The 25827-nt window shown below is 43.8% G+C and overlaps 1 protein-coding gene across 1 annotated transcript in view; it reads left to right on the plus strand.

Annotated features, from left to right (window-relative positions):
- VEPH1 (ventricular zone expressed PH domain containing 1) overlaps nt 1-25827 on the plus strand; it is a 904948-nt gene that overhangs the window by 814476 nt on the left and 64645 nt on the right. Inside the window, exon 13 of the mRNA XM_077290690.1 lies at nt 6191-6327. Within this exon, the coding sequence (XP_077146805.1) occupies nt 6191-6327 (137 nt within the window). The remainder of the gene's footprint in view (nt 1-6190; nt 6328-25827) is intronic.

Here is a 25827-nt window from a genome sequence, read left to right on the forward strand (position 1 = left end):
ATACTATATGGAGGCCTATGGGGAGTACATTATACTATATAGAGGCCTAAATGGAGTGCATTATAATCTGTAGAGGGCTATGGGGAGTGCATTATGCTATATAAAGGCTAAAGGAGAGTGCGTTATACTATATGGAGGCCTGTGGGGAGTGCATTATACTATCTTGAGGCCTATGAGGAGTGCATTATACTATATGGAGGTCTGTGTGAAGTGCATTATACCATATAGTAGCCTATGGGAGTGCATTATACTGTATGGAGGCCTATGGTCAATGCATTATACCATATGGAGGCCTATGGGGAGTGAATTATGCTATATAGAGGCCTAAGGGGAGTGCATTATACTATATAGAGGGCTATGAGGAGTGCATTATGCTATATAGAGGTCAAAGGGGAGTGCATTATACTATATGGAGGCCTATGGGGAGTGCATTATAAAACAAACCAAGAAACAATAATACAGGATCCTAGACAAGAAAACAACATGTGATTTCATTTTTCCATCTATTTTTGTGGTGTTTTTCATGGGTAATGGGGTGTATTGGCACACTTTTCTCTATTTTAGGGATTACTAGGGACATCAGGGTGAGCTGTCGAGGAGTGGGGGCACCATGCCGCAGAAACTTAGGGTGTCAACCTCTACTGCCAGGCAGTTTTTCTGTAAAGTGACCCTGTAGGGCCCACTAGGACACACTATATTATATTTTTCCCTGATGAATACCTATTTTTCCATTTTTTCAATTATTCTTGTCTACAATTTTGCACATGTTTTTATTTGTTTTTCATTAAAAGTTATATTTTTGGAGTGCATTATACTATAAGGAGGCTTATGGGGAGTGCATTATGCTATATAGAGGCCAAAGGGGAGTGCATTATACTATATGGAGGCCTATGGGAGTGCATTATACTATATAGAGGCCTATGTGGAGTGCATTACACTATATGGAGACCTGTGTGAAGTGCATTATACCATATAGTGGCCTATTGGAGTGCATTATACTGTATGGAGGCCTATGGTCAATGCATTATACCATATGAAGGCCCATGAGGAGTGCATTACGCTATATAGAGGCCAAAGGGGAGTGCATTATACTATATGGAGGCCTATGGGGAGTGCATTATACTATGCAGAGGGCTTTGGGAAGTGCTTTATGCTATATAGAGGCCAAAGAAGAGTGCATTATACTGTATGGAGGCCTATGGGGAGTGCATTATACTTTATAGAGGACTATGAGGAGTGTATTATACTACATAAAGGCCTATAGGGAGGGTATATAGAGGGCTATGGGGAGTGCATTATACTTTATAGAGGCATATAGGAATGCATTATACTAAGTAGAGGTCTTTGGGGAGTGCATTATACCATATAGAGGTCTTTGGGGAGTGCATTATACTGTATAGAGGTCTATGGGGAGTGCATTATACTACATGGAGGCCTATGGGGAGTGCATTATACTATATAGAGGCCTAAACAGAGTGCATTATAATCTGTAGAGGGCTATGGGAAGTGCATTATTCTATATAGAGGCTAAAGGAGAGTGTGTTTTACTATATGGAGGCCTGTGGGGAGTGCATTATACTATCTTGAGGCCCTTGAGGAGTGCATTATACTATATAGAGGCCTATGTGGAGTGTGTTACACTATATGGAGGCCTGTGTAAAGTGCATTATACCATATAGTGGCCTAAGGGAGTGCATTATAGTGTATGGAGGCCTATGGTCAATGCATTATACCATATGGAGGCCTATGGGGAGTGAATTATGCTATATAGAGGCCTAAGGGGAGTGCATTATACTATATAGAGGGCTATGGGGAGTGTATTATGCTATATAGAGGTCAAAGGGTAGTGCATTATACTATATGGAGGCCTATGGGGAGTGCATTATAAAACAAACCAAGAAACAATAATACAGGATCCTAGACAAGAAAAAATCATGTGATTTCATTTTTCCATCTATTTTTGTGTTGTTTTTCATGGGTAATGGGGTGTATTGGCACATTCTTCTCTATTTTAGGGATTACTAGGGACATCAGGGTGAGCTGTCGAGGAGTAGGGGCACCATGCCGCAGAAACTTATGGTGTCAACCTCTACTGCCAGGCAGTTTTTCAGTATAGTGACCCTGTAGGGCCTACTAGGACACACTATATTATATTTTTCTCTGATGAAAACCTATTTTTCCATTTTTTTCAATTATTCTTGTCTACAATTTTGCACGTTTTTAGTTTTTTTTCATTAGAAGTTATATTTTTGGAGTGCATTATACTTTATGGAGGCCTATGTGGAGTACATTATGCTATATAGAGGCTAAAGGGGAGTGCATTATACTATATGGAGGCCTATGGGGAGTTCATTATACTATGTAGAGGGCTATGGGGAGTTCTTTATGCTATATAGAGGCCAAAGGGGAGTGCATTATACTATATGGACGCCTATGGGGAGTGCATTATACTATATAGAAGCCTTTGTGGAGTGCATTACACTATATGGAGACCTGTGTGCATTATACCATATAGTGGCCTATGGGAATGCATTATACTGTATGGAGGCCTATGGTCAATGCATTATACCATATGGAGGCCTATGGAAAGTGCATTATACTATATAAAGGCCTATGTAGAGTGCATTACACTATATGGGGGCCTGTGGGTAGTGTATTTTACTATATAGAGGTCTATTGGAGTGCATTATACTATACTAGATGGAGGCCCGATGCCATCACATCAGGAGGGCTATAATGTCATGATGGGGCAGGCTTTGCAGTGTTGAGAATCTCTCCCCCATGTGCTCACCCACCTATCCACTCTCTCTTTCCCCATGTGCTGACTTCTCCCATCTGTGCTCTCTTTGACCTGTCTATCCCATGTGCTATCCCCTTGTCTGCTGTCTCTCTCCTTCCTGTGCTGTGTTCTCCCCTCATGTGCTGTCCCGTTTGAGCTGTCTCCCCCCTGTGCTGTCTCTTTCATCCCTGTGCGCTTTCTCTCTCCCCATCTGCTGTCTTCTCCTCTCATGTCATCTCTTCTTTGACCTGTGTACCCCATGTGCTCTCCCACTTGTCTGCTCTCTCTCCACCACTGTGCTGTCTTTTTCCCTTATGTGTCCTCTGTAGATAACAGTGCATCTGCCGCCGGGATCAGCTGAATAATTCACTGCGCCTGTGCGGAATTTGTGCAGGCACAGTAAATCAGACCGCCTCCATCTTTGTGCAGCCAGATAGCGGCGGTCACATTAAAACTGTGCATGCACTCCTCCTGTACAAAGATAGCGGCAGTCAGCTGCTTATGGTGTATACAGTGTGTGTGTATATTCCGCACTGTGGTACCACGCAAGAGGCTGGTACCACCAGCAGTTTCCAAATTGAGACACCCATCAATTGGGTGTCCCAATATAGAGGCCAGTGAACTTCTGCCACTTGGAATTTTGGGATCCGGACACATCTGGATGGAACAGGATGTGAAGACATTACAAGGTGAGTATATATTAAGATGTAGGCCTATGGTGAATGCATTATACTATATGGAGGCCTATGGGGAGTGCATTATACTATATGGAGGCCTATGAGGAGTGCATTATACTATATAGAGGCCTATGAGGAGTGTGTTATACTGTACAGAGGCCTATCGGGAGTGCATTATACTATATAGAGGTCTTTGGGGAGTGCATTATACTATTTAGAGGCCTATGGGGAGTGAATTATACTATATGGAGGCCTATGGGGAGTGCATTATGCTATATAGAGGTCTATGGGGAGTGTGTTTTACTCTATAGAGGCCTATCGGGGGTGCATTAAACTATATAAAGGCCTATGGGGAGTGCATACACTATATGAAGGGCTATGGAGAGTGCATTATGCTATATGGAGGCCTATGGGGAGTGCATTTTACTATACTATATGGAGGCCTATGAGGAGTGCAGTATACTATATGGAGGACTAGGGGGTGTATTATACTATATTAAGGCTATTTAGAGGGTCATCATGCAGTCATGGGGCCATCAGACAGTGTTGGGATTACAGTGAGGGAGCCATCATACAGTGTGGGAGCTAATGTGAGGTCTTTGTACAGTGTGTGGGCCATCATACAGTGTTGGAGCCTTAAAACAGTTTGGTGGCTAATAAGAGGGCAGTATACTGTGTGGGGGGGCATTTTACTGTGCAAAGGGAACATCATACTGAGGGGAGCTGTACAGGGCTAGACTCTGAACATTATTACATGTTAAGTAGGCACTTATTGTTATAGGGGCACTCTGGTTAATGTGACTGTCAAAGGGGTACACAAATGGCATTATTCGTTTATAGGGGCAAAATGTGGGCACTGTTTTAGGGGAACTTGCACAGGGCATTAATCTATTCTTGAGGGTTGTTTTTCCATGCAGAGGGCACATAGTACCACACAGTAGGTGTAGTAATAAGGACATATATGGCAGCAGCTCAGCATTGGGGTATCAGCAGGATGAGGAGCTTGTGCAGGTTCGGAATAGATGGGGCCGTTCTGGAAATGTGAGAAGTCAAATGTGACTTTGTTGTAATCTCTGCAGCTGAGTCCTGGTTGGAAGAAGTTGTTATGTCAGTCTGCGCCACATGTAAAAGTCTGAAAAACTGAGCGATTCCATCAGAAAGAATGTCACCTGTAAGTCACCATCAATAGCTGTACTGTAATCTCCTATATCTTATGCAAGACTGGTATGTACCACTATATGGCAAAAAAGGAATTTGGCACTTGTTTTGCTATTTATAGGGTGGAACCCTATTTGAGCTCCCTACAAGAGTGCCACACAGCCTTTTAGTATTTGTGTCTACCACTATATGGTCACCATATGGCAGTAATATCAGCGTTGGTCTTTTTATTAGTAAAAGCACAGTCATCTGTTGAGGTTCTCCTACATTCACTATTAGGTATTGCCAACATAGTTGTAATCAGGGTTACCTGATTAAGGGCTCACTTGGAAGTTTTGCACTCCCTGAACCAAAACCCTAGCAACGCCTCTGCAGTCCACATGTGACACATAAACTAAGACAGATATATACTATGCATACACTAGATATTCAAACTTGGGGGAGAGCAACCTGCAGCACTGCAGCTGTTGGAAACTAGAACTAGATTTACAGCAACTGGAATGCTGCAGATTGCTGATCCCTGCTCTATATTATTCTCAAATGATCGCCTATAGTGCCCTTTATTGGTAAAAAAATATGTTGTGTAGCAAAATTGCACCATAATTAAGATGAATGTAGTCATGCTGCAACCAGCAAGTTGTCTCTATTATGACTTGCAAGTTGCAAAACTCCAAATCCACTGGACTTTTTGCGGATTCCAAGTTGAGGTTACAGTAACTTTCTGGTTGCAACATAACATCGTTCATTTTTTATTATAGTTCAAGGTAGCGGCGCAATACTGAGTTCTTTGGCTGTGCTACATGTGTCATGGACAAAGTTGCTATTGTGGCCAAAGCATGTTTTTCAGGAATGGTGGGTACTATCTGTATGCCAGGCAAAATGAATGTTATCATCTTGCCAATAAGTATGACAAAATGTTCGATATGTTTCTTGATTTACAAGTGAATACCAGTCTGGGCATAATTTGCTTATTTGTCTTGAGATATTTTGGGAAAGTGGTTCGGAAACATTTCCAAACACTACAGGAAGGTGAAATGTTCTCTGGTTTGGCCACAATAGATATGTTTGTTCAAGAAACCCAAAGCTTGCTGGAAGAGAAACTGCCTGACTAATGAGAAGAAAAACTTGTTTGTGTTCAATAGTCTTAGAAGGCTCCAGAAACGTAATCATACAAATGAGCACATTTTCCTCATTATATTCGCACGACCAGACTTACTGAAAACATATCCCAATCTGTAGCAGATACTGAAAGCTAAATGCTAGAAAACAATTCTTGTACGTACAGTGTACAATGGGCATTGTTTAGATATCATCTCCTGAACGGACTTCTCAAATCTTAGATATTTCCTTCTAAGTAGATGAGATTGTAACATTTACCAAACAGTATTTAAAATGTCCGGGAGGATTTTTGTTAATCGTCCATATGAAGTTCAGATAAAGCATTTTCTTCAATGATTTACTCGTTACATTCTTACAAAAGGTCATTGTTGTGTATGGCTTATTTCCAAGCTTTGATTTTTACAGCATAAAGAAAAATGTGTTTAATTGTTGATTTTTCAGTTTTTTTTCCTTGCAGTCGTGAATCAAGAAGGCCAGCCTCTGATTGAGGGGAGACTTAAAGAGAAGCAGGTCCGGTGGAAGTTTATCAGAAGATGGAAAACGCGCTATTTCACCCTGGCAGGAAATCAGCTTCTATTTCGCAAAGGAAAATGTGTAAGCATTCATGTACTCTACATTTCCCTTGATGTTTACACAGGTTTCCCTGAAGGTTCTAATTATTCCTCAGTTGTGATAGTATAGCTTGTTGCTGCCAGCCATAGCCTCTGGACATGTTTGTTTTTTTGATCCGTGGGGTCTGTCTCTTTTCTTTGCAGAAACTCCGCACATGGCCTCCAGTCCAAATTGGCCTTCAGGGTGCTGATTTACGTTGAACAGTACTGTACATTTTGTACAAATGAGATGAGTAGGAGATTAGATCTGACGAAATGTTGGCTGTAAATAGAAAAACACAAGGCAGCATGTTTGGAAAAAGTACTTAGATTTTGGAAAAGAAACTAATTGATCCATGTAGGATAATATTGCTTACATGTCACATAAATATATAGTTTTCTAAAATACACAGTTTTATTCTTTTACCGTTCTATAATGGGGATTTTGCAAATTTTCATAAGTAATTGAACTATTTATGGTTTACTTGCTGTAAAAATGTCTAAAATTCTGATTATATTTGTATAGCCTATATTAAAAAGTGCCTAGTGGTGCCTGTCACTCTATATATTTTGGAAAAAGCAAGAATGTTGGGTTTACAATGCCAACCAATCCATTTTTTATTAGAATTTGAAGCAAATAAGACCACTGACATCAGATAGGACGTGATCTGTTGTGAAATTGGATTTTGGGCTCCCCCGGTGGCCACTGGTGGAATTGAACTGGTGTGCATCATCCCCTCTGTTCACCTGTTTCCATCAGGATGTGGGAGTCGCTATTTAACCTTGCTCCTCTGTCACTTCCATGCCGGTCAACATTGTAATCAGAAGCCTTTCTGTGCATGTTCCTGCTGCTAGACAACTCCCAGCTAAATTGGACTTTAGTCCTCGTTTGTTTTTGCATTTTGTTCCAGTTCACAGCTGTAGTTTTGTTTCTGTGTCTGGAAAGCTCTTGTGATCTGAAATTGCCACTCTGATGTTATGAGTTAATACTAGAGTCTTAAAGTAATTTCAGGATGGTATTTTGATAGGGTTTTCAGCTGACCATGAAAGTGCCCTTTATGTCTTCCTGCTATCTAGTAAGCGGACCTCAATTTTGCTAAACCTATTTTCATACTACGTTTGTCATTTCATCTAAAATCACCGCCAATATATGTGGGGGCCTCTGTCTGCCTATCGGGGAAATTTCTCTAGAGGTGAGCCAGGACTATATTTTCCTCTGCCAGGATTAGTTAGTCCTCCGGCCGGCGCTGGGCGTCTAGGGATAAAAAACGTAGGCAACGCTACCCGGCTACTGTTAGTTGTGCGGCAGGTTTAGTTCATGGTCAGTTTAGTTTCCATCCTTCCAAGAGCTAGTACTTATGTTTGCTGGGCTATGTTCTCTTGCCATTGAGAACCATAACAGTTTGACCGGCCAAAAGGGTTAAATTAATTGACAGAGAAAGGAGAGAAAAGAGAAGTCTGCTGAAGATTTTTTTTTTTATTTTTTTTTCCCTTCCCTTCAGTTCTGAGTGTGCTTGTAATTGAATCTCTTGCAAGTCTGCCTATATTGCAGCCTTTCTCTCTCTCTCTCCTTCTAATCCTGGAATGGCTCTGTGTTCACCTGTTTAAAATGGATATTCAGAGTTTAGCTGCAGGTTTGAATAATCTCACCACGAAAGTTCAAAATTTACAAGATTTTGTTGTTCATGTTCCTATATCTGAACCTAGAATTCCTTTGCCTGAATTTTTCTCGGGGAATAGATCTTGCTTTCAAAATGTCAAAAATAATTGCAAGTTGTTTTTGTCCCTGAAATCTCGCTCTGCTGGAGATCCTGCTCAGCAGGTCAGGATTGTGATTTCCTTGCTCCGGGGCGACCCTCAGGATTGGGCTTTTGCATTGGCTCCAGGGGATCCTGCGTTGCTCAATGTGGATGCGTTTTTTCTGGCCTTGGGGTTGCTTTATGAGGAACCTCAGTTGGAGCTTCAGGCGGAAAAGGCCTTGATGTCCCTATCTCAGGGGCAAGACGAAGCTGAAATATACTGCCAGAAATTCCGTAAATGGGCTGTGCTTACTCAGTGGAATGAGTGCGCCCTGGCGGCGAATTTCAGAGAGGGTCTCTCTGATGCCATTAAGGATGTTATGGTGGGGTTCCCTGTGCCTGCGGGTCTGAATGAGTCCATGACAATGGCTATCCAGATCGATAGGCGTCTGCGGGAGCGCAAACCTGTGCACCATTTGGCGGTGTCTACTGAGAAGACGCCAGAGAATATGCAATGTGATAGAATTCTGTCCAGAAGTGAACGGCAGAATTTAAGACGAAAAAATGGGTTGTGCTTCTATTGCGGTGATTCAACTCATGTTATATCAGCATGCTCTAAGCGTACTAAGAAGCTTGATAAGTCTGTTTCAATTGGCACTTTACAGTCTAAGTTTATTCTATCTGTGACCCTGATTTGTTCTTTATCATCTATTACCGCGGATGCCTATGTCGACTCTGGCGCCGCTTTGAGTCTTATGGATTGGTCCTTTGCCAAACGCTGTGGGTATGATTTGGAGCCTCTTGAAACTCCTATACCCCTGAAGGGGATTGACTCCACCCCATTGGCTAGTAATAAACCACAATACTGGACACAAGTAACTATGCGGATTAATCCGGATCATCAGGAGATTATTCGCTTTCTTGTGCTGTATAACCTACATGATGTGTTGGTGCTTGGATTGCCATGGCTGCAATCTCATAACCCAGTCCTTGACTGGAAAGCTATGTCTGTGTTAAGCTGGGGATGTAAGGGGACGCATGGGGACGTACCTGTGGTTTCCATTTCATCATCTATTCCCTCTGAGATTCCTGAATTCTTGACTGAATATCGTGACGTTTTTGAAGAACCTAAGCTTGGTTCATTACCTCCGCACCGGGAGTGCGATTGTGCCATAGATTTGATTCCGGGTAGTAAATACCCTAAGGGTCGTTTATTTAATCTGTCTGTGCCTGAACATGCTGCTATGCGAGAATATATAAAGGAGTCCTTGGAAAAGGGACATATTCGTCCTTCGTCATCTCCCTTAGGAGCCGGTTTTTTCTTTGTGGCTAAGAAAGATGGCTCTTTAAGACCGTGTATTGATTATCGGCTTTTGAATAAAATCACGGTTAAATATCAATATCCGTTGCCACTGCTGACTGATTTGTTTGCTCGCATAAAGGGGGCCAAGTGGTTCTCTAAGATAGATCTCCGTGGGGCGTATAATTTGGTGCGAATTAAGCAGGGGGATGAGTGGAAGACCGCATTTAATACGCCCGAGGGCCACTTTGAGTATTTGGTGATGCCTTTTGGTCTTTCAAATGCCCCTTCAGTCTTTCAGTCCTTTATGCATGACATTTTCCGTGATTATTTGGATAAATTTATGATTGTGTATCTGGATGATATTTTGATTTTTTCGGATGACTGGGACTCTCATGTCCAGCAGGTCAGGAGGGTTTTTCAGGTTTTGCGGTCTAATTCCTTGTGTGTGAAGGGTTCTAAGTGCGTTTTTGGGGTGCAAAAGATTTCCTTTTTGGGATATATTTTTCCCCCTCTTCCATCGAGATGGATCCTGTCAAGGTTCAGGCTATTTGTGATTGGACGCAACCCTCTTCTCTTAAGAGTCTTCAGAAATTTTTGGGCTTTGCTAACTTTTATCGTCGATTTATTGCTGGTTTTTCTGATGTTGTTAAACCATTGACTGATTTGACTAAGAAGGGTGCTAATGTTGCTGATTGGTCCCCTGCTGCTGTGGAGGCCTTTCGGGAGCTTAAGCGCCGCTTTTCTTCCGCCCCTGTGTTGCGTCAGCCTGATGTTGCTCTTCCTTTTCAGGTTGAGGTCGACGCTTCTGAAATCGGAGCTGGGGCAGTTTTGTCGCAGAGAAGTTCCGATTGTTCCGTGATGAGACCTTGTGCCTTTTTCTCGCGTAAATTTTCGCCCGCCGAGCGGAATTATGATGTTGGGAATCGGGAGCTTTTGGCCATGAAGTGGGCTTTTGAGGAGTGGCGTCATTGGCTTGAGGGGGCTAGACATCAGGTGGTGGTATTGACTGACCACAAAAATCTAATTTATCTTGAGTCCGCCAGACGCCTGAATCCTAGACAGGCGCGCTGGTCGTTGTTTTTCTCTCGGTTTAATTTTGTGGTGTCCTACCTGCCGGGTTCTAAGAATGTTAGGGCGGATGCCCTTTCTAGGAGTTTTGAGCCTGATTCCCCTGGTAACTCTGAACCTACAGGTATCCTTAAGGATGGAGTGATATTGTCTGCCGTTTCTCCAGACCTGCGGCGGGCCTTGCAGGAGTTTCAGGCGGATAGACCTGATCGTTGCCCACCTGGTAGACTGTTTGTTCCTGATGATTGGACCAGTAAAGTCATTTCTGAGGTTCATTCTTCTGCGTTGACAGGTCATCCTGGAATCTTTGGTACCAGGGATTTGGTGGCAAGGTCCTTCTGGTGGCCTTCCCTGTCTCGAGATGTGCGAGGCTTTGTGCAGTCTTGTGACGTTTGTGCTCGGGCCAAGCCTTGTTGTTCTCGGGCTAGTGGATTGTTGTTGCCCTTGCCTATCCCGAAGAGGCCCTGGACGCACATCTCTATGGATTTTATTTCGGATCTTCCTGTTTCTCAGAAGATGTCTGTCATCTGGGTGGTGTGTGACCGTTTCTCTAAGATGGTCCATTTGGTTCCCCTGCCTAAGTTGCCTTCTTCTTCCGAGTTGGTTCCTCTGTTTTTTCAAAATGTGGTCCGTTTGCATGGTATTCCGGAGAATATCGTTTCTGACAGAGGAACCCAATTCGTGTCTAGATTTTGGCGAGCATTCTGTGCTAGGATGGGCATAGATTTGTCTTTCTCGTCTGCTTTCCATCCTCAGACTAATGGCCAGACCGAGCGGATGAATCAGACCTTGGAGACATATTTGAGGTGTTTTGTGTCTGCAGATCAGGATGATTGGGTTGCTTTTTTGCCTTTAGCGGAGTTTGCCCTCAATAATCGGGCCAGCTCTGCCACCTTGGTGTCTCTTTTTTTCTGTAATTCGGGGTTTCATCCTCGATTTTCTTCTGGTCAGGTGGAATCTTCGGATTGTCCTGGAGTGGATGCTGTGGTGGAGAGGTTGCATCAGATTTGGGGGCAGGTAGTGGACAATTTGAAGTTGTCCCAGGAGAAGACTCAGCTTTTTGCCAACCGCCGGCGTCGGGTTGGTCCTCGGCTTTGTGTTGGGGACTTGGTGTGGTTGTCTTCTCGTTTTGTCCCTATGAGGGTTTCTTCTCCTAAGTTTAAGCCTCGGTTCATCGGCCCGTACAAGATATTGGAGATTCTTAACCCTGTGTCCTTCCGTTTGGACCTCCCTGCATCTTTTTCTATTCATAATGTTTTTCATCGGTCATTGTTGCGCAGGTATGAGGTACCGGTTGTGCCTTCCGTTGAGCCTCCTGCTCCGGTGTTGGTTGAGGGCGAGTTGGAGTACGTTGTGGAAAAAATCTTGGACTCCCGGGTTTCCAGACGGAGACTCCAGTATCTGGTCAAATGGAAGGGATACGGTCAGGAGGATAATTCTTGGGTGACTGCCTCTGATGTTCATGCCTCCGATCTGGTCCGTGCCTTTCATAGGGCTCATCCTGATCGCCCTGGTGGTTCTGGTGAGGGTTCGGTGCCCCCTCCTTGAGGGGGGGGTACTGTTGTGAAATTGGATTTTGGGCTCCCCCGGTGGCCACTGGTGGAATTGAACTGGTGTGCATCATCCCCTCTGTTCACCTGTTTCCATCAGGATGTGGCAGTCGCTATTTAACCTTGCTCCTCTGTCACTTCCATGCCGGTCAACATTGTAATCAGAAGCCTTTCTGTGCATGTTCCTGCTGCTAGACAACTCCCAGCTAAATTGGACTTTAGTCCTCGTTTGTTTTTGCATTTTGTTCCAGTTCACAGCTGTAGTTTCGTTTCTGTGTCTGGAAAGCTCTTGTGATCTGAAATTGCCACTCTGATGTTATGAGTTAATACTAGAGTCTTAAAGTAATTTCAGGATGGTATTTTGATTGGGTTTTCAGCTGACCATGAAAGTGCCCTTTCTGTCTTCCTGCTATCTAGTAAGCGGACGTCAATTTTGCTAAACCTATTTTCATACTACGTTTGTCATTTCATCTAAAATCACCGCCAATATATGTGGGGGCCTCTGTCTGCCTATCGGGGAAATTTCTCTAGAGGTGAGCCAGGACTATATTTTCCTCTGCCAGGATTAGTTAGTCCTCCGGCCGGCGCTGGGCGTCTAGGGATAAAAAACGTAGGCAACGCTACCCGGCTACTGTTAGTTGTGCGGCAGGTTTAGTTCATGGTCAGTTTAGTTTCCATCCTTCCAAGAGCTAGTACTTATGTTTGCTGGGCTATGTTCTCTTGCCATTGAGAACCATAACAGTTTGACCGGCCAAAAGGGTTAAATTAATTGACAGAGAAAGGAGAGAAAAGAGAAGTCTGCTGAAGATTTTTTTTTTTATTTTTTTTTCCCTTCCCTTCAGTTCTGAGTGTGCTTGTAATTGAATCTCTTGCAAGTCTGCCTATATTGCAGCCTTTCTCTCTCTCTCTCCTTCTAATCCTGGAATGGCTCTGTGTTCACCTGTTTAAAATGGATATTCAGAGTTTAGCTGCAGGTTTGAATAATCTCACCACGAAAGTTCAAAATTTACAAGATTTTGTTGTTCATGTTCCTATATCTGAACCTAGAATTCCTTTGCCTGAATTTTTCTCGGGGAATAGATCTTGCTTTCAAAACGTCAAAAATAATTGCAAGTTGTTTTTGTCCCTGAAATCTCGCTCTGCTGGAGATCCTGCTCAGCAGGTCAGGATTGTGATTTCCTTGCTCCGGGGCGACCCTCAGGATTGGGCTTTTGCATTGGCTCCAGGGGATCCTGCGTTGCTCAATGTGGATGCGTTTTTTCTGGCCTTGGGGTTGCTTTATGAGGAACCTCAGTTGGAGCTTCAGGCGGAAAAGGCCTTGATGTCCCTATCTCAGGGGCAAGACGAAGCTGAAATATACTGCCAGAAATTCCGTAAATGGGCTGTGCTTACTCAGTGGAATGAGTGCGCCCTGGCGGCGAATTTCAGAGAGGGTCTCTCTGATGCCATTAAGGATGTTATGGTGGGGTTCCCTGTGCCTGCGGGTCTGAATGAGTCCATGACAATGGCTATCCAGATCGATAGGCGTCTGCGGGAGCGCAAACCTGTGCACCATTTGGCGGTGTCTACTGAGAAGACGCCAGAGAATATGCAATGTGATAGAATTCTGTCCAGAAGTGAACGGCAGAATTTAAGACGAAAAAATGGGTTGTGCTTCTATTGCGGTGATTCAACTCATGTTATATCAGCATGCTCTAAGCGTACTAAGAAGCTTGATAAGTCTGTTTCAATTGGCACTTTACAGTCTAAGTTTATTCTATCTGTGACCCTGATTTGTTCTTTATCATCTATTACCGCGGATGCCTATGTCGACTCTGGCGCCGCTTTGAGTCTTATGGATTGGTCCTTTGCCAAACGCTGTGGGTATGATTTGGAGCCTCTTGAAACTCCTATACCCCTGAAGGGGATTGACTCCACCCCATTGGCTAGTAATAAACCACAATACTGGACACAAGTAACTATGCGGATTAATCCGGATCATCAGGAGATTATTCGCTTTCTTGTGCTGTATAACCTACATGATGTGTTGGTGCTTGGATTGCCATGGCTGCAATCTCATAACCCAGTCCTTGACTGGAAAGCTATGTCTGTGTTAAGCTGGGGATGTAAGGGGACGCATGGGGACGTACCTGTGGTTTCCATTTCATCATCTATTCCCTCTGAGATTCCTGAATTCTTGACTGAATATCGTGACGTTTTTGAAGAACCTAAGCTTGGTTCATTACCTCCGCACCGGGAGTGCGATTGTGCCATAGATTTGATTCCGGGTAGTAAATACCCTAAGGGTCGTTTATTTAATCTGTCTGTGCCTGAACATGCTGCTATGCGAGAATATATAAAGGAGTCCTTGGAAAAGGGACATATTCGTCCTTCGTCATCTCCCTTAGGAGCCGGTTTTTTCTTTGTGGCTAAGAAAGATGGCTCTTTAAGACCGTGTATTGATTATCGGCTTTTGAATAAAATCACGGTTAAATATCAATATCCGTTGCCACTGCTGACTGATTTGTTTGCTCGCATAAAGGGGGCCAAGTGGTTCTCTAAGATAGATCTCCGTGGGGCGTATAATTTGGTGCGAATTAAGCAGGGGGATGAGTGGAAGACCGCATTTAATACGCCCGAGGGCCACTTTGAGTATTTGGTGATGCCTTTTGGTCTTTCAAATGCCCCTTCAGTCTTTCAGTCCTTTATGCATGACATTTTCCGTGATTATTTGGATAAATTTATGATTGTGTATCTGGATGATATTTTGATTTTTTCGGATGACTGGGACTCTCATGTCCAGCAGGTCAGGAGGGTTTTTCAGGTTTTGCGGTCTAATTCCTTGTGTGTGAAGGGTTCTAAGTGCGTTTTTGGGGTGCAAAAGATTTCCTTTTTGGGATATATTTTTTCCCCCTCTTCCATCGAGATGGATCCTGTCAAGGTTCAGGCTATTTGTGATTGGACGCAACCCTCTTCTCTTAAGAGTCTTCAGAAATTTTTGGGCTTTGCTAACTTTTATCGTCGATTTATTGCTGGTTTTTCTGATGTTGTTAAACCATTGACTGATTTGACTAAGAAGGGTGCTAATGTTGCTGATTGGTCCCCTGCTGCTGTGGAGGCCTTTCGGGAGCTTAAGCGCCGCTTTTCTTCCGCCCCTGTGTTGCGTCAGCCTGATGTTGCTCTTCCTTTTCAGGTTGAGGTCGACGCTTCTGAAATCGGAGCTGGGGCAGTTTTGTCGCAGAGAAGTTCCGATTGTTCCGTGATGAGACCTTGTGCCTTTTTCTCGCGTAAATTTTCGCCCGCCGAGCGGAATTATGATGTTGGGAATCGGGAGCTTTTGGCCATGAAGTGGGCTGTTGAGGAGTGGCGTCATTGGCTTGAGGGGGCTAGACATCAGGTGGTGGTATTGACTGACCACAAAAATCTAATTTATCTTGAGTCCGCCAGACGCCTGAATCCTAGACAGGCGCGCTGGTCGTTGTTTTTCTCTCGGTTTAATTTTGTGGTGTCCTACCTGCCGGGTTCTAAGAATGTTAGGGCGGATGCCCTTTCTAGGAGTTTTGAGCCTGATTCCCCTGGTAACTCTGAACCTACAGGTATCCTTAAGGATGGAGTGATATTGTCTGCCGTTTCTCCAGACCTGCGGCGGGCCTTGCAGGAGTTTCAGGCGGATAGACCTGATCGTTGCCCACCTGGTAGACTGTTTGTTCCTGATGATTGGACCAGTAAAGTCATTTCTGAGGTTCATTCTTCTGCGTTGACAGGTCATCCTGGAATCTTTGGTACCAGGGATTTGGTGGCAAGGTCCTTCTGGTGGCCTTCCCTGTCTCGAGATGTGCGAGGCTTTGTGCAGTCTTGTGACGTTTGTGCTCGGGCCAAGCCTTGTTGTTCTCGGGCTAGTGGATTGTTGTTGCCCTTGCCTATCCCGAAGAGGCCCTGGACGCACATCTCTATGGATTTTATTTCGGATCTTCCTGTTTCTCAGAAGATGTCTGTCATCTGGGTGGTGTGTGACCGTTTCTCTAAGATGGTCCATTTGGTTCCCCTGCCTAAGTTGCCTTCTTCTTCCGAGTTGGTTCCTCTGTTTTTTCAAAATGTGGTCCGTTTGCATGGTATTCCGGAGAATATCGTTTCTGACAGAGGAACCCAATTCGTGTCTAGATTTTGGCGAGCATTCTGTGCTAGGATGGGCATAGATTTGTCTTTCTCGTCTGCTTTCCATCCTCAGACTAATGGCCAGACCGAGCGGATGAATCAGACCTTGGAGACATATTTGAGGTGTTTTGTGTCTGCAGATCAGGATGATTGGGTTGCTTTTTTGCCTTTAGCGGAGTTTGCCCTCAATAATCGGGCCAGCTCTGCCACCTTGGTGTCTCTTTTTTTCTGTAATTCGGGGTTTCATCCTCGATTTTCTTCTGGTCAGGTGGAATCTTCGGATTGTCCTGGAGTGGATGCTGTGGTGGAGAGGTTGCATCAGATTTGGGGGCAGGTAGTGGACAATTTGAAGTTGTCCCAGGAGAAGACTCAGCTTTTTGCCAACCGCCGGCGTCGGGTTGGTCCTCGGCTTTGTGTTGGGGACTTGGTGTGGTTGTCTTCTCGTTTTGTCCCTATGAGGGTTTCTTCTCCTAAGTTTAAGCCTCGGTTCATCGGCCCGTACAAGATATTGGAGATTCTTAACCCTGTGTCCTTCCGTTTGGACCTCCCTGCATCTTTTTCTATTCATAATGTTTTTCATCGGTCATTGTTGCGCAGGTATGAGGTACCGGTTGTGCCTTCCGTTGAGCCTCCTGCTCCGGTGTTGGTTGAGGGCGAGTTGGAGTACGTTGTGGAAAAAATCTTGGACTCCCGGGTTTCCAGACGGAGACTCCAGTATCTGGTCAAATGGAAGGGATACGGTCAGGAGGATAATTCTTGGGTGACTGCCTCTGATGTTCATGCCTCCGATCTGGTCCGTGCCTTTCATAGGGCTCATCCTGATCGCCCTGGTGGTTCTGGTGAGGGTTCGGTGCCCCCTCCTTGAGGGGGGGGTACTGTTGTGAAATTGGATTTTGGGCTCCCCCGGTGGCCACTGGTGGAATTGAACTGGTGTGCATCATCCCCTCTGTTCACCTGTTTCCATCAGGATGTGGCAGTCGCTATTTAACCTTGCTCCTCTGTCACTTCCATGCCGGTCAACATTGTAATCAGAAGCCTTTCTGTGCATGTTCCTGCTGCTAGACAACTCCCAGCTAAATTGGACTTTAGTCCTCGTTAATTTTTGCATTTTGTTCCAGTTCACAGCTGTAGTTTCGTTTCTGTGTCTGGAAAGCTCTTGTGATCTGAAATTGCCACTCTGATGTTATGAGTTAATACTAGAGTCTTAAAGTAATTTCAGGATGGTATTTTGATTGGGTTTTCAGCTGACCATGAAAGTGCCCTTTCTGTCTTCCTGCTATCTAGTAAGCGGACGTCAATTTTGCTAAACCTATTTTCATACTACGTTTGTCATTTCATCTAAAATCACCGCCAATATATGTGGGGGCCTCTGTCTGCCTATCGGGGAAATTTCTCTAGAGGTGAGCCAGGACTATATTTTCCTCTGCCAGGATTAGTTAGTCCTCCGGCCGGCGCTGGGCGTCTAGGGATAAAAAACGTAGGCAACGCTACCCGGCTACTGTTAGTTGTGCGGCAGGTTTAGTTCATGGTCAGTTTAGTTTCCATCCTTCCAAGAGCTAGTACTTATGTTTGCTGGGCTATGTTCTCTTGCCATTGAGAACCATAACAGTGATCATTCCACAGACTGTTTTACTCTTCTGGCATTAGTGCTGAATTCATAATTTTCCACCATTTCACTACCCGAATTATCAATCATAGGATAGGTAATAATGTAGATCGATGGAGGATTAACTGCTGTGACCCATACCAATCAGCAGAAAGGGGCACTTCTGTCCTTGACGAGGCACCTTTATCCCTGTTGGAATGGAGTGGTAGTGCAAATGCTTTCTCAATTGATTCTGTATTGGCCTGCTGAGTGCCGCACTTGTTTTTTTCTACCAGGCACAGAAAGAATGAATGGAGCAGTGGTCAGGCATGTGCACTGCCCCCTATTCTAACAGGGCTAAAAGTGCTCCTTTCTGCCTATCAAGGTGGGCCCCAGAGGTCGCCCCCTATTAATCTACAATTTATCACATATCCTGAGAATTAGTGATAACTTATCTTCACTGGAGAAAACCTTTAATGACTCCTTTGATTCTTCTCTGTCCTTCAAATCTCACATCCAAGCCCTTACTTCTTCCTGTTACCGCAAACTCAAAAACATTTTCTCTAATTAGCCCTCTCCTCCACGTTGAGTGAATAAAATGCTAGTGCACAACCTCATCAGCCTGCCCAGACTACTGCTTTATTCTTCTCTCCTCTAGTTCCTTTGCACCACTCCAATCTTTTGTCACCTTTGCCCACCTGATTAATCCACCTTCAAGCCTTCAAATGTAATCTGAACCCATCTCTTTAAGCAGATCGGTCACCAGATTTTACAATAGAAACAGCACAAATGACTAAATACCGTATATCTTGGAGCAAAGTAATCTATTTAGTAATGTATGCAGTCTGTATTGTAAAATCTTGTGAAAGATCCGAAATAAGAAAGCCATGGCAGCCATGCGCTATCACTTTATGTAGCAGGCTCAGGAGCTGACCTCGCTCCATGCAACAGTTGCTGGCTGTGTTACGCATTAGACTAACCACATAAATGCCACTGTTAGATGTGACAGCAGAATTTATCATGCAGCAAGATGGCAGCTGTCAGTCCTGACAGCCATTGGTATCCCACACAATATGATTGTGGGCTGCCAGTTGGTTGCGATGGCAGCCGGGAGCTCCCAAGTTTACGATATGGTATCTCCTATGAATGGGTTAATTTGAGATCATCAATTTCACAATACCCTGAAATACTATACTATTGCAGTGTACCACATAGGTGTTCAAGCGATAGCAGATTCAACGTCCCTAAGGAGACTAAATAAAAAAAGTTAAAATATTTTAAAAGTATGCAAAAAATATATATATATATATAAAAGTTTAAATCACCAACCTTTCCACAAGAATAAATAGTAAAATCTAAAAAAATAAAAATGTAAAAATGTTTGCATATTTGGTATTCATATACAATTGCACATACTAATAAGGTATAAAAATATTTGTCTTAACTGGTGAACGCCAACATTGAAAAAAAAACGGATTTATGTTTGCCACAATGCCCCCCTAAAAAAATTAAATAAAAAACTAATAAAACAGTGTTTCTACCCTAAAATGGCAACAATAATTTCAGTTCAAAATGCAAAAAGCCCTCATGCTCATTAATGGAAAAATTTTAAAAATTTACCTGTCTCAGAAAATGGAGACACAGACCAAATAATTTTTTGCACAGTTCTAAATGTTTTAAACCACTAAAATATGAAAAACACTTACCGTATATACTCATGTATAAGCCGAGTTTTTCAGCACTTTTTTTGTGCTGAAAAGACCCCCTCAGCTTATACACGAGTCACGGTCCGAGAAAGCCAGTGGGGGAGGGGGAGTGGCAGAGCAGCGGGTCACAGAGGCCGTAGCAGGTGGCTGTGGCTAAAGCCTGTGCCACTGCTGCAATAGCGCACAGTGCCAGCCACAACCGCCGGCTCCCAGCACTCATCATTCTCACCTACCAGCGCGTCCTTGGTGCTGTCACTGCATCTCGTTCTGGCCGCTGGCACCTGCAGTTCTTCCAGCCAAGCGATCACATGGCCTCACTCATTAAGGTAATGAATATGCACGCCTCTCCACTCCATTAGGCGTGGCGCGCATATTCATTACCTTAAGCTGCTGGAAGCCGGAAAAAGATGCAGTGCCACTGAGGGAGCGCAGGCAGGTAAATAAGATGTTTTTTTGTAACAGGAATCATACACAGGGATAAGGGGATAAGGAGCCATGCATACCAGGACAGGGACTGGGGAGCCATGCATATCAGGACAGGAACTGGGGAGCCATGCACACCAGGACAGGGACTGGGGAGCCATGTTTACCAGGACAGGGACTGGGGAGCTATGCATACCAGGACAGGGACAGGGGAGCCATGCATACCAGGACAGGGACTTGGGAGACATGCATACAATGACAGGGACTGGGGAGCCATGTATACCAAGACAGGGACTGGGGAGCCATGCATACAATGACAGAGACTGGGGAGCCATGTATACCAGGACAGGGACTGGGGAGCCATGCATTCCAGGACAGGGACTGTGGAGCCATGCATACCAGGTCAGGGACTGGGGAGTCATGCATACAATTACAGGGACTGGAGCCATGCATACCAGACCAGGACAGGAACTGGGGAGCCATGCATACAATACAGGGACTGGAAAGCCATGCATACAATGACAGGAACTGGGGAGCCATGCATACAATGACAGGGACGAGAGCCATTCATACCAGGACAGGGACTGGGGAGCCATGCATACAATGACAGGGACTGGGGAGCCATGCAAACAATGACAGGGACATAGGTGCCATGCATACCAGGACAGGGACTGGGGAGCCACACATACAATGACAGGGACCAGGGAGCCATGCATACAATGACAGGGACAGGGGATCCATTCATACCATGATAGGGATGAGGGGACAATGCATACCCAGCTTATGCTTGAGTCAATAGCTTACCCAGCTTTTCGTGGCAAAAGTAGGTGCTTATACTCAGTTTGGCTTATACTTGAGTATATATGGTATGTTTGGTATCGTCTTAATTGTACTGACTGAAAATCATATTGCTATGTCTTGCTTACCGCACAATGAACAAAGTAAAAACAACATCACAGCACTGGAAATTTTTTCCTGTTTTCAGTACATTATCTGGTAAAATGGATGGTGTCATTCAAAACAAATTGTCCTACAAAAAAACAAGCCCTTATACAGCTAGGTTGATGGAAAAATGAAAACGTTATGGCTCTTGGAATGTAAGGACAACATTAATGAAGGTGCAAAAACAAAAATCGCTTGCTGTTTAATGGGTTAAAATATGCAATTTTCTATTGGCCTAAAGCTATACGGCTAGAGCTACATGGTAACTTTGTCCATATGTCATAAAAATCACTGTCACACTTCTAAATCACAACTAGTGAATTGAATACTGTTGCCATCTTCTAGTCAACTAGACAAGTTAGTTATTGAAATTCCAAACCTGCTGGATGTCAACCCTTCCACATTCTTTAGTTAATCGTTAGTTGAAATTTTCACAATGCGACATTGTATTCTGAATATTACAAGTGTTTCATAGAGATGCATAGCTTTTGATCTTTTCTTGCCTATCCATTCTCTGTGGGTCATCTCTGTGGGTCATGTTCTGTAAGATAAAGTACTGAATTTCTTTTATATTTAGCAACAGAATTGTGAGCATTTTTTTTTAATTTGTACAGTAAAACTGAGACATTACTAGTTTTATCACATGCAAGCAGCAGAGGTTTACATAGTCCTCCTACGATTATAGAGTGAGGCAGAGGCATATACAGGTGAAATCTGGCTTGGTTTGGGTGGGGTGTTGTGAGAATTGTCGTCTATATACATTATTTATTCAAAGTTTGCCACTGTTCTGCTCTCTGTGAGCATAATATGGCAATTTCTGGACACTGATACTATGTGGGCAAAGTATGACAAATGTGAGGCAGTGAGTGAAATCATTCCCACTAGGTTCCTACAGATCTTTTAAAAATAAAAGCCCATTTCAGGTTTTCCTAAGTTTCACTTGGTTAAATAGTTTGACCAAATCCACACTCTCTTTTATTTTGCATTGTAATTATAGTCACAGGTGTGGTTACAATACGAAATAAAAGAGAGTGTGGATTTGGTCAAACTATTTGACCAAATGAGACTTAGGAAAACCTGACAGGGGCTTTTATTTTTTTAAAGATCTGTAGGAAGGTAATGGGACAAATCTGTCTTTCCACTCTGAGTTTGGGAGTGGCCCAGGTCTATGATTCCCATTTAAACTTTCAGTTAAGGTTTGGGTGTGTAAGTATTCTTTTGCAAGCATCAGAGCAGGAGCTCTGTGTAGGACAGGCCTGTCTGTGCGATACTGAACATAGGCCAGAGCAAGAGGGAGCAAAGCAAAGCACAGACCCATTGTGTGGGGCCCTCACAATGCCTGTGGGATCCTTGGGGACACCATAATATGAGTAGGTGCCCTCATACTGCATGGAGAGTTGTGGGGGCCCTCATACTGCATGTTGGGGCTATAGGGGACATCATATTGTGTGTGGGGGTCTTCATATTTTGTGGAAGGCTGTGGGGGACATTCTACTGACAATGGGATCTGTTGGGGACATCACATTGTGTGTGGGGCCAGTGAGAATGATTATACTTTGCATAGGGGGCTATGGGGCTATAATGCTATATATAGGGGAGTTGTGAGGCCATGATACAGTGTGGGGGTCACTCTAGGGGCATCGTACTGTGACAGGAATTATACTGTGTTGGAGCTACTGTGGTGGCATCATACATTGCTGGAGGCACTGTGGTTTCATCCTAATGTGCGTGAGGGGGGACTGTAGCTAGCATTCACCGTGGGGGTATCATGCAATATAGGGGGCATTTTTAGGGCATTATGGCTAATGGAAGGGGTGTAGTAGTGGGGCTTCAGTATTGGCATAATTACTTTGAGGTTGAGAGAATCCACCTCATCAGGTGAGCCTAACACCCTCTCCATGTTTTTAGAATTTGGGAGGTATGCTTATTTTAGGGAGCGGGTGTAGACCATGGGTTGTAAGTTGCAGCAGCCACAACACACTTGCTATGGGATATGGATGATTTACCTCTACTGGTAATGCAGCTTCCTATTAGGCAGTGGAAGCTTGTTTGGCTTTGCGAGATCTCTCAGCCTGTGTGGATGCATTGTCTCAGACACCTGCAGTTTGCCACCTGATTCTCAACACCTGGAACACCCTAATTATCACCTTGGATATTTTGCTTGGGGAAATTCTCCACATTTTCCCACTCCCGGGTGTTGCTAATCAATGCACTATACACTTTGAGTTATGCCCTACAATTTTTTTCTGACCTACACAAAGTGGCCTACATTTTTTTTTACTTTCTGGGAACATTTTGGTATCAGCTGTGCTAATTTTGCCTTTAGTGTTTGTTTGCCTAGTTTTATGCGTACACCAGTAGCATAGCTGTCGGTGGGGGGCAAAGGGAGCTGAGAGGGTCCACCTGGAGCTAGGCTACTGTAACTGTTTCAGCGTGCACAGCACGCCAATACAGTTACATTCTGTGGCAGAGCAGGGAGAATCAATTTCCCTGCTTTGCCACCCAGCCGCTATGGGCCCTTGAGCAGGCGGGGGACCCTCGTGCCAGCAGTTGGCCCCCCACCAATCATCACAGGTTCAACTGTATCGGCTGGATGCCAATACAGCTGACTGCATTAACGAGCAAAAGAGCTTTACGCTTCCTCTCCCATCATCCCCGTCAGAGTCTGACGTCCCTGACGCAGATACTGACAGCGGGTGCGATGACATCACTACTCGGTGCCCGCTGTCCAGAGATGGGTGGGAGCTCAGAGCAGCGGAGGAACGAAGAGGAAGAGAGGTGAGTATTGTATTTTTTTTGAAGGTGCATTATACTATAGAAGCCTAAGGGGATACATTATATTGGAGTCTGCCTATGGAGGGCTGCATTAAATTACAGTTTGCCTATGGGGGCTACATTATATTAGAGTCTGCCTATGGGGAGGCTGCACAATATTAGAGTCTGCCTATGGGGGGCTGCATTATATTAGAGTCTGCCTATAGGGGCTGCATTATATTAGAGTCTTCTTATGAGGGGCTGCATTATACTATAGAGTCTGCCTATAGGGGGCTGCATTATACTATAGAGTCTGCCTATAGGGGGCTGCATTACACAATATAGAGTCTGCCTATGGGGGGGCAATATACTATATAGAGTCTGCCTATGGGGAGTGCATTATACTACATACAATTTGCCTCTGTGGAGTGCACTATACTATAGAGTCTGCCTATGGGGAATGTATTATACTATTGAGTCTGCCTATGGGGAGTGCATTATATTATAGTCTGCCTATGGGCGTGAATTAAACTATATAGAGTCTGCCTCAGGTGGTGCATTATACTATATAGAGTCTGCCTATAGGGGGTGCATTATACTATAGAGTCTGCCTATGGAGAGTACATTATACTATATAGAGTCTGCCTATGGGGAATACATTATACAATATAGAGTCTACCTATGGGGAGTGCATTATACAATATGGAGGCCTATGGGGAGTGCATTATACTATATGGAGGCCTATGGGTAGTGCATTATACTATATTGAGGACTATCTGGTGGTGTATTATACTAGATGGAAGCTATCTAGGGGCCATCATACAGTGTGGAGATTACAGTGAGGGGCGCATCATACAGTGTTGTCATGTCGGTCTGGGTCAGATGGAAAAGACAGGAAAAGGGAATGATTCCATCAAAAAGAAAGTTCTCTGTAAGTCACCATCTATAACTGTGTAGTATTCTCTTATATGTTCCATAGGACTGGTATCTACCAGTGCCCATATGGTGGTAAAATCTATGTTGCTCTTTATATAGAAACTATTTTCAGTAACAGTGCAGTCATCTGCTGAGGTTCTCCTACATCCACTATTAGGGTGTGTCACCAAGTTGTAATCAAGGTTACTTGATTAGGGGCCCACTCAGAAGTTTCACCCACCCTGAACCAAAACCATAACTATGCCTCTGGTGCACTTGATGTCTTTTTCAGGCAGATTGTGCCTGAAATCCATCTGTGAAGGGCTTAAAAATGCTAATACGATTGAACATATGCCTTGCAATGTCAAAACGACTTGCTGTGCACATGTTCAGTCTTTTTAAACGTCTTTAAACTATTTAACCCCTTTACCCCCAAGGGTGGTTTGCACGTTAATGACTGGGCCAATTTTTACAATTCTGACCACTGTCCTTTTATGAAGTTATAACTCTGGAACGCTTCAACGGATCCCGGTGATTCTGACAATGCATTCTCGTGACATATTGTACTTCATGATAGTGATAAAATTTATTTGATATTACCTGTGTTTATTTGTGAAAAAAATGGAAATTTGGCGAAAATTTTGAAAATTTCGCAATTTTCCAACTTTGAATTTTTATGCAATAAAATCACAGAGATATGTCACATAAAATACTTATTAAGTAACATTTCCTACATGTCTACTTAACATCAGCACAATTTTGGAAACACATTTTTTTTTTGTTAGGGAGTTATAAGGGTTAAAAGTTGACCAGCAATTTCTCATTTTTACAACACCATTTTTTTTAGGCACCACATCTCATTTGAAGTCATTTTGAGGGGTCTATATGATAGAAAATAACCAAGTGTGACACCATTCTAAAAACTGAACCCCTTGAGGTGCTCAAAACCACATTCAAGAAGTTTATTAACCCTTCAGGTGTTTCATAGGAATTTTTGGAATGAACATTAAACCTTTTTACACAAAAAATTTACTTCAGCTCCAATTTGTTTTATTTTACCAAGGGTAACAGGAGAAAATGGACCACAAAAGTTGTTGAACAATTTGTCCTGAGAACGCCGATACCCCATATGTGGGGGTAAACCACTGTTTGGGCGCATGGTAGAGCTTGGAAGCGAAGGAGCGCCATTTGACTTTTCAATGCAAAATTGACTGGAATTGAGATGGGACGCCATGTTGCGTTTGGAGAGCCCCTGATGTGCCTAAACATTGAAACCCCCCACAAGTGACACCATTTTGGAAAGTAGACGCCCTAAGGAACTTATCTAGATGTGTGATGGGCACTTTGACCCATTAAGTGATTCACAGAAGTTTATAATGCAGAGC

This window comes from Ranitomeya variabilis, chromosome 2, assembly GCF_051348905.1.
Source record: "Ranitomeya variabilis isolate aRanVar5 chromosome 2, aRanVar5.hap1, whole genome shotgun sequence".
Lineage (NCBI taxonomy): Eukaryota > Metazoa > Chordata > Amphibia > Anura > Dendrobatidae > Ranitomeya > Ranitomeya variabilis.